The 14860-nt window shown below is 45.2% G+C and overlaps 1 protein-coding gene and 1 long non-coding RNA gene across 3 annotated transcripts in view; one reads left to right on the top strand and one right to left on the bottom strand.

Annotated features, from left to right (window-relative positions):
- LOC133213756 (uncharacterized) overlaps window positions 1-14860 on the top strand; it is a 532499-nt gene that overhangs the window by 485091 nt on the left and 32548 nt on the right. The gene's annotated exons all lie outside the window — the stretch shown is intronic.
- The window catches only part of SLC1A4 (solute carrier family 1 member 4), a 32253-nt gene that overhangs the window by 5789 nt on the left and 11604 nt on the right, over window positions 1-14860 (bottom strand). For both annotated transcript variants that reach the window (XM_061356222.1, XM_061356221.1), the window contains 6 exons: window positions 14253-14295; window positions 12211-12273; window positions 7548-7714; window positions 4050-4283; window positions 2660-2854; window positions 1101-1235 (listed from right to left, as the gene is read on the bottom strand). In XM_061356222.1, coding sequence (XP_061212206.1) covers window positions 1101-1235; window positions 2660-2854; window positions 4050-4283; window positions 7548-7714; window positions 12211-12273; window positions 14253-14295 — 837 coding nt within the window. The remainder of the gene's footprint in view (window positions 1-1100; window positions 1236-2659; window positions 2855-4049; window positions 4284-7547; window positions 7715-12210; window positions 12274-14252; window positions 14296-14860) is intronic.

Raw genomic sequence — 14860 nt, 5'->3', positions numbered from 1 at the left:
AAGAAATCATCCCCATGTGGCATTCACGCTCACCATGCACTTGTGGCTGGGTCCCCAATACTTAAAGTAAAACAATTTTCCTAACCTTTCCTTAATCTAAGTGGTGCAGAAGGGAAATTTAAGCCTTAACAAGGACCTAAGTACAGTAAGTGGGGAGATAAGCTCTTCCAAGCAGAGCTGGGCAAGGAGATAATCTCCCATGTTTCAAGGAGAGGGAATGTGTTTTGGAAAGAAGAGAAGCAAAATCCTGGCCTTTTATCCATTTCCCCAAAGATGGAAAGGAAAGGTGGCAATATTGTGTATTAAACTTGGGACTCCCAGCAGCATGTTCCAGCTGTGACACTGTGATGAGTGTCACGAACCCTCTATGTCCCTACCGTGCTGATGGATGGCACCTCTCTGTGACGTTTTGGTTGTTGCTTTGACTAGTCCTGACTATAAAAAATAGTTCAAACAACAAGAGCTGACAACCGCTTCTGATGAAGACTGCTTCCCACGTGTGACAAAAAAGGCTTGCCACCACCATGCAGACTCCATTTCCTTTGCCCCCCCGTTTCCATCCAAATTTCCAACTGATTTCCAGCAATACCAACACTTTCTGTCCAAACTTTTAACCATCTTCCTAAGGAAATTGAGACCAGGAAGAAATATGTTTTGATTTTGCCGAGTGCTCACAGAGAAATGTTTGGCAATGACCATCCAGTTCCAGCTGCATAAGGATCTGCCTGCTCAAAGGCACCACCGTGAGAGCAGAACAGAGTGTGCAACCACATTTAACTGACTGGAGGACTTCAAAACTGGCAAGGCCAGGTTGGATGGGGCTTAGAGCAACCTGATCTAGTGAAGGTGTCCCTGCCTATGGCAGGAGGTTGGAACTGGATGGGCTTTAAGGTCCCTTCCAACACAAACCATTCTGTGACCCTGTGATTGTATCCTACTGCTTTATTTGGGAAGGGACCCCCTTTTCCATTATCTATCAAGAGTCCTGTAGGCAACCATATATTGTATGGTTTTATTTTATACTGCACTGTTTTGACTAGGAAGCTCCATGTTTCCAGCTACACATCATTAACAGCAGGTATGTGGCCTGAAGTACTTACACAATCCAGTCCACCGCTAATATCAAGGAGAGATCGTTGGTCGGAAGTCCAATGGCCTCCAAGATGATGGCGATGGTGAGGACTCCTCCGGCTGGGATCCCGGCTGCACCCACACTGGATGCAGTAGCTGTCACACTGCAAATCAAGTTGCACACCCTGTTAGCAGCAGCTCCTCTTCCACACTTGCATCCCACGCTTCCCCGCTATGGGAATTGTAAACAAACTCTCCAGCATGGGACACAAGGATCATTTGCTTCCCAGGCGAATCTTTTCCTGCTGGCTGATGCGAAGCAATGGGTGCAGAGCACAGTGGCTCAGCAGGCATCCACAGCAGCTACCAAGGCAATGGCTCTGTGTTTAATACAGTGATTGCCCTTTCAGAAAAAGGCAAAACACCCCAACCAACACAACCAGATCCTGCTGCCTTACCAATATACCCATTTCCAAGTCATCTGTCACTTCAAATATGCTAAGTACATCGTACCTCCTGCCCCTAAGCATACAAAGGTAAACCCTGACATGCAGAGTACTGCCTCTTCTCTGTCTCATTTGCAATCTAGCACAAACCCTACATCAGGAGCTGGAAACCTGCAGTCCATGTGGTATAGACATGGACCGCACACCTTTTCATTGTCTACAGCTGAGTTTTCCTTGGATGATCACTGCATAATCCTCAGGCCTGTGTTAACACCTCATTCACTAAGAATACCTGAGAGGCTAATTTGACCATCTGCAAAAAAAATAATGGGCCAGCCCTGCCTTAGATAAACAAATAATATACCAAGAAATGCAATAAGGAAGGAAATAAAACCTGGCCACGGAGGGTAAAAAAATGCCAGGAACCAGCTTTAAGAGGCATCTGGTGGATACAGGTCTGACTTCTTGGCAGTGAGGGGCTAGAACTCCTTGTAGGATCCTCACTTCAGGAGCAGGGAAATGAAGGCAATGACACTTGATGGGTCATGGGACATGGGAGGGGAGAGAGTCCTATAGAAGGAGGCGGGACTGAGGTGGTGGAGGGATAGTGGAGCAAAGCAGCCAGGAGGGGCTTGACAGTGGGGCTGACCTGGGAAGGCAGTGACGTCATGGTAGGAAGGGCAGAGGTAAGCAGGAGCAGAGTCTTTCATATGAAATCAATACATAAGGAACTGAGGAGGTGGCAGAAGGATCTTCCAAGACATCCAGAGGAGGAATCAGGGGTAGCTTTCTGGGTAGAGCAACGTGCCTCGATTACCCAGCTTAATGGTGAGTGAGGGGTAGGGAAGTGAAATGCTTGAGGAAGGAGAGGAATTTAATGTGAGAAACAGCTTTAAAAAGCTCAGAGTCTGTTTTGGAATTCAGTTACCATTCCCGGATTCCACCTTGTATTGAGATTCTGGCAAATCTTATCAAGTTTGAAAGCCTCCATCCTTTAATCACCCTGTAATTATGTTTCCTAGCGGTTCACCAGCTTTAGGTCAGAGATGTGGAATGCACACTGCTAGCTATTAACAGGGAAACCACAGGCTTGAATGTGTCTGGGGGCCAGAAGGATGCGGTTGCAATAGCAAGCAGCTTACAGAATTGTGAAGATTTGCCCAGCGTTGAGGTCCACATTGTTCAGCTGAGCAATGAACACAGTTGCCATGCACTGGAAGATCGCAGCTCCATCCATGTTTACAGTCGCCCCGATAGGAAGGATAAACCTGCTGATCCTCTTGTCAACTCCATTGTTCTCCTCAATACATTTCATCATTGACGGGAGAGTGGCTGAGCTAGGAAACAGAGAACAGGGAAAAATCAAACATCAAAAGCATCAGGGTGCACCGAATGGAAAGCCACTCTCATGGCTTTCATGTTTCTAACAAGCTGCAGACAGGGCTGTCAAGACAACGATGCCATTTCAACAGTCCCCCTCTGACACGACAGCAAAGAGGGACCTGCCTTGTTGGTCTTGAGCAGTGATATTTAATAACCTGCTTCCGTCCAGAAATAGCTGATAAGAACCCTAATCTCCCAGAAGCAAGAACTCATGACTTAACGCAGTAATGCAGCCTAACAGGGCTGTGGAATGATCAAGTTTCAACCCACAGAAATACACCGACAGATGCCAAAATAAACACAACACAAGCAACAGCAATCTCCATTAATGTTGTACGAGTACCTTCTCAAGTGAACAAATAGAATAAACGCTGTTGCATTTATTTCTTGCGCTATAAGTTACCCTCTCCTGCTTGATGTACTTCAGCTCCTGTGGAAGTGCAATCTGTGCTTTTGGAGGTGACCTGAAAAGACTGTGTATACTTATGGTATTTGATCAGGTGTTTGCCTCTTGAGAGAAGTGTAAATGAAATGCTTGACAGCTTGGGTATGACAAATGAAAGCTGATCAGGCCAAATCTTTGACATCAACAATATGAAGTCCATTTACACTAGCTAATATATCACAGAATCATAGAACAGTTAGGGCTGGAAAGGACCTTAAGATCACCCAGTTCCAACCCGACTGCCATGGGCAGGGACACCTCACACTAAACCACGTCACCCATGTCATCTGCTTTGCTCCTGCAAAATTAGTCTAACCTTGTTCCAGATCCTTCTGAACTTGGAGAACTGAAATTCTCAGGACAAAGTCCCTCACCACTGACCTTCACTTTACTTAAAACTGAAAAGAGAGCTGGCAGGATCATTTTTAAGGCCAATTCTTTCACATTTTTCCCCAGAAATTCCAACTCAGCATCATGCTACAGTCCTAATACTTCAAGGAACTGTTTTCACCAGCTATTTACCAGTATGTGCTGTGTGGCAGCTGCTGACAGCAGTAAGGCCCTCTATGTTCACAGCTATCTGTTTGCAATCTCAGGAACAATATTCACACCCAAATCTCAACACAGCCTGGTGTTGGGATATAACCAGTTTCCAGTGACAAATACAACCAGACTATAATCCCCACAGAAGCACAGAAACCCACCTGGAACAAGTGGCAAAAGCAGTGGCAAATGGTGTGATAAGTCCCAAGAGAAAACGATACGGATTTTGACGTGTGGATGCAAAATAAATAAGTGGCAGAATGATTCCTCCATGGATGAAGTGGCCCAGAATAGAGGCGAAGATGTATTTTCCCAAACTGGTCACCAGAACCACAATATCTTCCATTTCAACAATCTTGCTCCCAATAAGGAACATGATGCCAATAGGTACATACCTGTGTAAAGAAACAGTGCCTGTCATTAAGTACAAAAATATGCCATTTTTCTGTCCTGGAGATAGCATTCTCCTAAGGAATATGGTACTTCTAGTGAAGGGTAGCACCTTATTCATCACACACACAGGTTAAGCGGATTTGGAAGGCTTCTTTAACACTCTTGCTTGGAAGAGTGTCAAACTGAAAGAGCTCTGTTTCAGCTAGGAGAATGCTGAGGGAAGCCAAGTGGGAAGCAGAAATGCTGGCAGAAGCCATAAGCACAACACACTGGTGTGGAGTTTTAGTCCATCAGGAAGGAAGGCAAAGACCTAAAGCTAAAGTCACTGCTGAAGGGACAGCAGATGGTAGGAGAGAAAAAGGAGCCGTGTCATGTCACTGGAGCACAGAAAGGGATGGAAGAGTAGGATCTTACAGACGTGGTGACTACCAGCAGAAGTATGAAGTTAGGTCGTTCCAATGGCAGACATACTGGGGGACAATATATTTAGTGTAGGGAAGAGAAAGCTATGCCCATAGCACAGAGCTCAGCTGAAGGCTGTGGATGCATCTGCCAAAGATAGCAATTAACTCTGCTATATGCCTACAAAGACAAAGTTAAATGACCAGGCTTTCAGAGCTCCACTCAAGCCAACAGCCACGTACACACACATTCCCATACCCCCTATCTAGAAACATGCCACGTCTTAGGACGTCAGCATTTGTTTGATGTTGCCTTCGTCAGGAGCACTTGGAGCTGATCCAGGGGTAGGGCCAACCTGCAGGACACAGCCACACCTCTGGTCCCAGCAGTGCAGCTGGGAACAGCCCTTTAAACACGGAATTGCCCTTGCACCTACAGCAGCACAGCTACTAATGAACTGCAGGCATCACTTCATGCTCAGGATCAGCTCCTCTGGAGTTCTACTTGGGAAGCCCGTGTCTGAGTACCTCTGCCAATGCTGTCCATGCTCCATAGATTCCTGCTTCTAAGGTTGAGAAACACAAAAAGATCACCCAGCTCCCCAGAACCCTGCCCCAGCTCACACATGACTACAGGAGATCTGCCTGTACATTACAGGAATAAAGAATGGTTTCTCTCCCACTCTCCCCTCCTATCCATTGCCCATGTTCAGAAAAGCTGATCTGTGGAGTCAGGACAAAGCTTGACAAGGTTTGGTTACACATGCAAAGGTTTGGAAAGGGGCAAGCCTTAAAGTTACCCACATCACTCCTTCTATGAACAAAGAACAGCTCCTCATGGCCCATGTGGGCACACTCCCTCTGTCCTCCCTCGGTCAAATCTCATGGGGAGCCTGTTGACCCATCCCCACTTAGCCAGTTCTGCACATACTGCCTTTGAACCTCACTTCTTATCACCCCAGTCAGCCACATCTAGCTGAGCCCTGGCTCTGTGCAAGCTCTGCAAACATGAACACCGATTCAGAGCTGAGACTGGATCATTGAAGAGGGGGGGAACTAAAGTTGAGACCAAAGTGCTGCTGTTGCATGGGACTGAATACAAGCTTAAGCTGCCTTTTTTAATTAGTAGTATGATTTTGCCCACTGCAAAGTATCCTTTGGGAGGTACATGCAGCTTGACAGGCTTTGAATAAATACCAGGACAGCACAAGAGCTGTAAGTAAGGAAAGAGAACAAGCAAGGGCTACGGAGCACTGCAGTGTTAAGAGTCAGCTGTGGCCCCAATAATCCACAAAGTAAAGGATTATATACCAACTGACTGGCTTCAAGTGTTAGCACTGTAATCAGCTGAATACAAGAACTGCCTCGTATCAGTATTCAGTGTCCAAGGAATTACTCTCAAAAGACTTAAGCTACTTTGAGACTTTGAATTTTTCAATCCTTTATGACAGCAACTAACAGAGATCTGCCTGTGTAAAATCAGGTGGTTTGTTAAAACCTTTTCACTTCTTAGAAGGAAGCAAATAGCAGGAATGAAAAATGCAGAATGAAGGGAATAAAAATACCTCGGCTAAGATAAGCTCATAGCTTTTCCAGCAGCTTTAGAAAGGGTGCGAGGAATGTCCCACTGTTGATTTGTTAGCTAGCTGTCCTTATGAATATGTCTGGTTTTGTGTGTCAGGTATTAGAACTGTTGGTTTCACAGGAGCAGCCTAGACCCATCCAGCTGCACAAAACCAGCCATAATACTGCTCTGAGACCCAGATTCACCCTACCTGACACAAAACCCAGGCAGGAGGCTGGTCCTGCCCCAGCTGACGTGGCCTGACCTGCTCTCTAGAGGTGCCTGCCTCCTCCACTGCTGGTTTCTTGCCTAGAGAGAAAGTTCAGTGCACTCCAGTTCCTAACATACAGACTTTATTTGGTGCCAAAAGCTTTGTGAGACTGGTCAGAGTGACACTCAGCCTATAAACGTGTCTGGACTATGGGGAAGTAAGCGAAATAATGCTCATTAATAGCAGGAGACAAAATAACTGAACAACCTTAAGAAATATCTACTTCTCAGGAATGTGAAATGGAAACGAGAAGAATCTCTGGAGAAACAAGCACAAACAGTTGATTGCTGCTGGGAACATTAATTCCTGCTTTACCCAAGAAAATAAGGGAGATCTTAAAGGAGGAGCAGAGGTTTAAAATCCACTGTGTAACTCAGGCTCTGCTGGTAACAATGACAAAACATTCAATAGCCAGCACTACCGTTTCAGAGCATAGCCCTGGAGACTGTTTCTCCCCTCTATACAGAGGGATATAGGTTCGCCATCACCCTTTGATGCAAACGAAGAGATAGTGCTCTGTACTCATGCACTCAACAGGGTTTCTCTCAAACCCCTTGCATATCTTTCAGGTCACTAAAAGTAACCTCCTGACCAACAGAAAAATGAAGGCACGAAGCTATGATTTTAGTTACACACTGCATTTGCACGTGCACTCCAAGCACAAACACTCCTGGCCTTCACACAACCATATGCCTCACTTGCTCCCATCTCCTGTATTCATTCAAGGGCAGTGCCTTTAGGCACATGATGGCAGCTAGCCATTGGCTTATGCTGCTTTGAAATAGAAACCCACATTTCCACTGATTAATCAAAAATGAGTCCTGGAGAGCCTCTGAAGTGTTCCAGACCGGTACCTTAAGGTATGTGAGTGAGTAATTACAAGGCACAAGCAAGAAGGAAAGAGCCCATCATGTGACACAATGACATTTGCTTTTGCTGTTATGAGAGATCTGGTAGGAAAAAGCTGGAAAGATGGATAAATGGTGAGATTCCTGAGCTAAACATAATGATACACTGCAGTCACACTTACCACATAATCCAGGAAACCACGACCATAGTTGCCTCATTGAATGAATTAAAGAAGCGAATCAGATCTTCCCCTTCCTGGCCAAGCTTTTTCAGTGCTACCCCTAAAACCAGAGCAAACAGCACCAGTCCCAGGATATTCATCCCTTCGACCTCAGTACCAACAGGGATCTGTAGAGACAAAAAACCGGTTGTTTGTTAGATGCAAGACCAGCACGAAACCCAACAAAAGTACCACCTCCTTTTGTTGCTGTCCAATTGATTCGAAATCAACAAGCAGAACCTACCTTGGGAAGGAAGAACCTATTTGTTGAAGGAAACCAAACAAGATCTGGACACAGTCCAGATATAAACCTTCCTTGTTATGAGCTGTCATGGATTCACTGGAGAAGGAAAGGGTCTGATGCTACCTTCCCTCATGCCCTTCAATGTGATATGTGTGCTTTTAGTGACCTGAACAGCAAACATCCCCAGTTTACTGACAACAAGCTCACTGCAGGTGCAAAACAGTACAGGCACCAAATCCATTTGTGGTTAAAGACTGAAACCCCTATTTCCCCATAAAGGAAGACAGGTGTTGGAGAGACCGCAGACACAAATGGCAGATACGGGTGATATTGACTTCCCACCTCTGCTTATTCCACAAAGCATCATTCACTGCTGACACTACAATATTCTACTGCCTAAACAAATCATACCTCCAAGAGGCTTGCAGTGGTCTGGCCCCAAACATCTCTTATTTCTGACACCTCTGATGGGAATCTGCTCTCAGAAACAGCCAGCTCCATCCATTGCTTTAGTGCAATATTTATACCAAGGTGAAAACCGGGGGAAAACAACCAATGTTATGAAGCAGAAAGGGGGGAAATGGGGAGAGGAAGGTAGCAAACTGTGGAAACTGCCCATTCATCTGCCCATGTCAGCTGTGGGAGATGCAGAGAGAATAGAAGAAATATCCGTTCCCCTTCCCAAAAATCATGTGGCTGCATGGTAAAAGAGGAGAAAACCAGGATCCACCTATTGACAAGAAAGTCTGCTCACAAGTCTGCTCTGCCAGTCCTTCACAGTTCTCAAAGACAACCAGAGCTGGTTTGCCAGGGTAGTATCCTATGAACTGAAAGAGTGTTCCTGTGGCTACATAAAAATACAATTGCTGTGACAAACCGGGTTTTTTATCCCCAGCTTGGCAGTGCAAGCTCATGTCAAATTGTTGTTTTATTTGGAAGAGCTTCTCAAACAGATTAGGGCTGTGTACAAGTGTTGGCCTTTTGGCTGGTTTAAGTAGACACTGGCTCAACGCTAGGAAAGAAAAACATATTCTGAGCTAAAAGCTTGAAATGAACACTGAGTAAAGAACCTGGGATACTGAGCTGCTAAACCTGATAGGCTAAATCATATGAAGACAGGCTGAGAAAGATGAGGCTGCTCAGCCTGGAGAAGAGAAGGCTGCGTGGAGACCTCATAGCAGCCTTCCAGTATCTGAAGGGGGCCTATAGGGATGCTGGGGAGGGACTGCTTATTAGGGACTGTAGTGACAGGACAAGGGGTAACAAGTTCAAGCTTAAACAGGGGAATGCCATGTCTGTTCATCAAAACCAATGCTTTCTCTGGGAAATGGGAACTTGGGCAAAATGTGAACGTTTTTACACCAGAAAAGAAACACTTTATGCACATGGAGTGAATGCAACCTTTCCCCATTTTGACACAACTTTTCACCTTGTTGGTTTGGGGGTTTTTGGGGGGTTGGTTTGGTGTTTTTTCCAACTCATTAGTTTATAATATAACATCTTATATCAGGTTCATTCAACACAAGGCTTGCAACTGAATTTTACCATAATGGGCCCAAACTTTTTCCACATGCACACACACAAAATAATCTTAAAGACATTGAGTGCTCTTTTGTTTTGATTCTCATTCAGACAAAAAAATATACATCAAACTTTGCTGTGGAACAGAAATTCAGTGCTTTAAGCTGCTGGAAGTGCCCAGCATTCCCACAGGGATACTGCTGGGAGGGAATTCCATTATTCTATATATGAAAGCTTTGCGAAGCATCTCTCCTTTATAAGCTCCTTCTACTGGAGATTTGCTTCTCAACTCACTGAAAGCAGTGGTGTGAGTCTGTGTGAGCCTGAAGCAACCTGCTATTGTTTGGGCTTTCACAGCTCTACTCTCAGGAACGGGGCAGAAGGGTACTGAATCTGTAACATTCAGCTCAGCTTCCCACCAGCTGTGCAGGGCACACAGGATCACAGAGCAGGACAGAGCTTGGAAAGCACACAGGAGGACCATGGCCAAACCTCCTAGTGCTTAATTTGGAATGCCACTTCCCTGACTAGACAAGGCCAGGGCTATTCTAGGTCCCTCTTTTCAGGTCTTGCTCTCCCTTTCTCTCTCTTGACCCCATTTCTTTATGTCACCCAACATTCACCATTGCCTCCCATCACCACAGATGTGGGCAGAAGGTGCATCGTTTGCACATAGTAGTAACTTACTGCAGGAAATTGCTCCCTGCAAATCAAGAGGACAATCTGCCAGCATCCAGGGAATTTCACCTCCTTGGAGCACAATATGGAAAGAGTCCAGCAGTAAATCTTCAGCGGAAGATTCTCTCAATCCCAGCCCCTAAAACTGGCCAACGTTGAACGGCCTTTTTGTACTGTAACAGAAGAGTGCATCACCCCAAAGGAGCTGCCAAACTAAGCAGCATTGTGGACACCAAACAAAAAGAGCTTTAATGAGAGCTTTGTTCCTGGATAAACTATGGGACGAGTTATTGTTTGCTTTAAATCATGTGCTCTGGTAGCAAGATGCAGGGAGCTCTTCTGGTCCTTGAATTTCTCTGAAAATCCTATTGTTTTTTAGCTCTTGAAATGAAATGCTTATCAAGGAAACAACTGCTGCCATTGAGCTCTCCCAGTAGTAGGTGGCTGAAAAGAGAATGCAGCCGTGTGATGTGAGGAAGAAGAGCAATCACTGGTTTGTGTATTTTTACACAGGAGGAACCCAGAGTCCCCCCACAGTTTCCCTGTGCTGCAGATGGGGAACTGAGATAGTCTGTGCCCCAGGAAACCTTGCTGCTGAGGGGATGGAGAGGATATAGCCATAAAAGCAAGGTAAACACGAGGGGAGCATGTGAAACAACAAAACCCACATTGCTGAGCAGACACCTACGTGCCCCACTATTCATATCAACAGCAAGAGAAGACAAGACCTATTAACCAGTGAGGGGAAAAATAATATAATCAATGGAAAATTTTGCTCTACACTATTCAGATGGAAACCAGAAAACATTACTCCTCTTCCATCAAGTATTCTGCTGATGAAAGAAAACATTATATAGGAATAGCATCTTTTTCCCTGGAACCCAGCTTCTATCTCTATGATATTTATACCATGTATTATCCAAAAATCCTAACTCTTCCTTTCCAGACTTAACCCTCAACTACCCATAAACAATATGGTCAGAGCAGTACTGAAACTGAGCTAACAAAACTGAGACAATGTTTTCTTTTTTATCCAGTCCTTTCTTCCCTAGGGACAATTGGGCGTCCTGTGGAATTAAAGCATCTCAGCTCTGGTTTTGCTCCAACAACTGAAGAAAGGTTTTGGAAAAATCATAGCAGAAATAACCTTTACATCATTACCCCTGGCAAAAACAGGTGCTGATGACAAACTTGGGAGTATTTTTTCTGATATTGCATCAAACAGGAGCCTGATAAGAGGGAAAAGGAAAGAAGAAAACTGAAAAAACCACCTCCCATTTTAAACTGCCAAAAGATGCATTCTGGTGTCTTCAAGAAGAGTGATGGCTGTGAACAAGCATTAAAAATACTCAACAGCCAAGTCTGTGTCCAGTGGATATGGTTGGCCCTCATCCATGCCTGGTTGCCACAGAGCCCTTATCAACTTGACACTGAAGGTAGGTAAGAGTCTTAAGCAGGGGGAAATGAAAGGTGAGTAAATGAAGAATAACTACACCCTGCAGACTCTAAGTGCACACTGTCATAGCCTTTACACTGAACTTGGTTTTTAGCAGCATTAGGCTGCATTGGAATGTATTGCCCAAGGATGTATCGGTGCGAGAAGAGGAAGTGCTCTTTAAGGATCGCATGGCCCTTCTGCAGTCATTGCTGTGGATGCATGCCAGATGGGTGAATGCCTATTTGTAATGTTCTGTCTATATCAGAACACTTGTTACCTCTTCAAACAGAAATTCAAACAGTTGGCAACAAGAAAAAATTCTCAACCCTTAAAATAGCCTTGGGTAGTGGAAAAAAGCTCATTCTCCCAAACCGTTACTGCAGAGTAAGGGTTGGGGGACATCCTCAGCCAGCCTGGTTGCTGTTTAATTCCAGGTCTACAGAAAGTTATTTGGAAACAATAGGCAGAGTGACTAATCACAATTTAGATCAAGTGAGATCAGGTCTAAGAAAGGATGCCTAAAAATAAGGTTTCAAGGGTAGGATCAGCTAAGCCCGTCTCCTGTCCATGGCAGCTTTATTGTGTGGCTGTGGGTAACTCATCTGGTTTGTGTGTGTCTCAGCTCCACGCAAAGAAAAGTACTTGTTCCTTTCCAACGACTGCTGGAAAGGGTTAAAGACTGCAAAGCAGTCAAATACTACAGTTGACAAGAGTTTGTATGGGACTTTAAGAAGTGACCTTACCTTTTCCCACGTGACATTTCCAGAGGTAGTGTTTCTGGACAGCATCCTGTAGTCTGTCGCATACTGCAGGTAAGAAAAACAAACAAAACCACAGTGTTTGCTGATCAGACCATCACTATGACCACATCATTTAGGATTGCACAAGCAGGAGACTACTGTTAGGAAGACCTATTCTGGAGACCCTCCTGAGTGAGGTAAGGAGCCTGCCCTGAGCAAGAAAAGGGAGTCACAGCATATGCAGCTCCTTTCCCACGTGGTGTCATAGAAAATGCCCAGTGACCCCCTGAGCAACCAGGTTTGGGAAGCACCCAAGGAATTGCCCTTCCCTCCACCCTGCTGTTGCTCACACACCACACTGTCACACTGGCTCCTGCAGAAGGCAAGTGGCACTTTGGCTGTTTCACTGTTAGAAATGGCAAGGCAGGCATTAAAATTGTCAATAAAATACCTAAAATCTAGGGCACCAGTTTACTTTGATAAATAAATGAGACAGCTCGCAAAAGCAGGGCACTTCTTTGGGCTTGCCTGCTTTAGATCTAAAGTAGGGGAAAGAAAAGCTTATGTGACAACCTGTGACAACAGCAGCACAGAGGAAAGGAGTACTTCTTTATTTCAGCCCTGAACATAACAGAACCCTGACACTCGAGGTATCACAGAATATCCTTTTCTTACTTGTATTTTTGTACTGCTCCTATTTTTATTTATGGCATACTGACTTGTACAGTATTATAAAGACACTAAAAATGGAACTCGATTTTGAAAGTTTGACCTTGGTTTTGATACGAAAGCAAACCCACAGAATACCATGAAGGCAAAAACTACTATTCTGCTCCTGTACCATAAAGAATCACTCTGCCCCATAGCGATATTTTCAACAATGTTTATCCCAACAGCTAAAATAAGCAATAAAAACTAAATCAAAATCTTCTTGGAGCCCCGCAGCTCCTGTCCATCAGTATAAACCACACTACGTTCTGGTGTCAGTGCCACCCTACCACACTTTGTCCTCTGCCGGGAGAGAAGCCAGGCTGAACAATTAATCCAGCAAGGGATACAATGGAAAATAGCAAATAAAGGCAGCAGGCAACAGGTAATGCTTACACGCATGGGAGCCTAAAAGTCTTTAGCTTGTTCTGAGCTCAGCTCCGAACTATGTACCCAAGGGTTTCCCTGCAAAGTGGGGAAAGGCTGTCCCAGCAGCCTGGCACAAAGCAGAGTTGCCATTGCTGCCCAACACAGCACCCGTAGCATAAACGTTTAAAGAACATTTTTGGTGGAGGTACAAAAATAGGCTATGAATACGTCTTTGTTTGAGGAGTATTTTCCAAAATCAAACTATTTGACATGGAAGTGGTGCCTGATTGCATCAGCTGCTTTCAAAAATTCAACCTACTGTAAGTAAATTAGCTTTCGGTATCTTCTGCACCATGCTCCTCTGCTCTCCTGGGACCTCACCTGGAGCATTGTGTGCAGTTCTGGTGTCCTCAACATAAAAAGGACATGGATCTGTTGGAACAAGTCCAGAGGAGGCCACGAGGATGACCAGGGGGCTGGAGCACCTCCCGTATGAAGACAGGCTGAGAAAGTTGGGGCTGTTCAGCCTGGAGAAGAGAAGGCTGCGTGGAGACCTCATAGCAGCCTTCCAGTATGTGAAGGGGGCCTTCAGGGATGCTGGGGAGGGACTCTTCATTAGGGACTGTAGTGATAGGACAAGCAGTAACAGGTTAAAACTTAAACAGGGGAAGTTTAGACTTGGTATAAGGAAGAAGTTCTTTACTGTAAGGGTGGTGAGGCACTGGAATGGGTTGCCCAGGGAAGTTGTGAATGCTCCATCCCTGGTGGTGTTCAAGGCCAGGTCGGACAGAGCTTTGGGTGTGTGAGGTGTCCCTGCCCATGGCAGGGGGGTTGGAACTAGGTGATCTTAGGGTCCTTTCCAACCCTAACTATTCTGATTCTATGAGTCTAGTCCTTTTCTACAAAAGAGTTGTCCCTTTGTCTGTTTGTGCACTGTAGCTCATGTCCGAAGCCCGCACGTATCTTACCGTTTGGAAAGCTGCAGCAACAAGATTTGCAGGGAACAGGTTTCTGTAAAATACAAACAAGAGAATGAAATATTTCTCGTAGAACTACAACAAACACACCATGGGATTTTACCCTCAGAAACCGAGTTCCTTCTGCAAAGGCAGGCGTATTGGCATCAGTGAGATACACTGATACTGTGGCAGCACAGGGCAGATGTCTTGCTGCATCTCCAGAGGTGTGAATGCCATCTTCTTCTGCTCACACAAAAAGGTCCCTGCCTGTCTCCACACCTAACCATGTGGGTAGAGACACCAGAGGCAATCAGACACGATGCTAGCTGTACATCAGCCAGTGGTTACGGAAGCCGGCTCAGCCACACCAGCTGCAGCAACAGCTCCAGGGTCAGGCAGACTTTTAACATTACTCATGTGATTACACTTTGCTCACTGCATCAACACTGACATAGAGCAGAAAAACGTCAGGGGCTACAGTTTTCTGCACGGGCTTAAACAGAAGAGATGAAAGCAGGGCAGCTCATATGGAAAGCTGCAACGTCTGGATTTGGTAATGTCTTCGTACAGAAATGCAAATCGAGCATCAGGTTTGTGTGGAGGAGACAGCATACAAA

This window comes from Neopsephotus bourkii, unplaced genomic scaffold (genome assembly GCF_033783945.1).
Source record: "Neopsephotus bourkii isolate Nb327-2 ecotype Australia unplaced genomic scaffold, CSIRO-AGI_Nbou_v1 NB_845, whole genome shotgun sequence".
NCBI lineage: Eukaryota > Metazoa > Chordata > Aves > Psittaciformes > Psittacidae > Neopsephotus > Neopsephotus bourkii.
The sequence above is the reverse complement of the archived record's forward strand: the minus strand, read 5'-3'. Positions and strand labels throughout refer to the sequence as shown.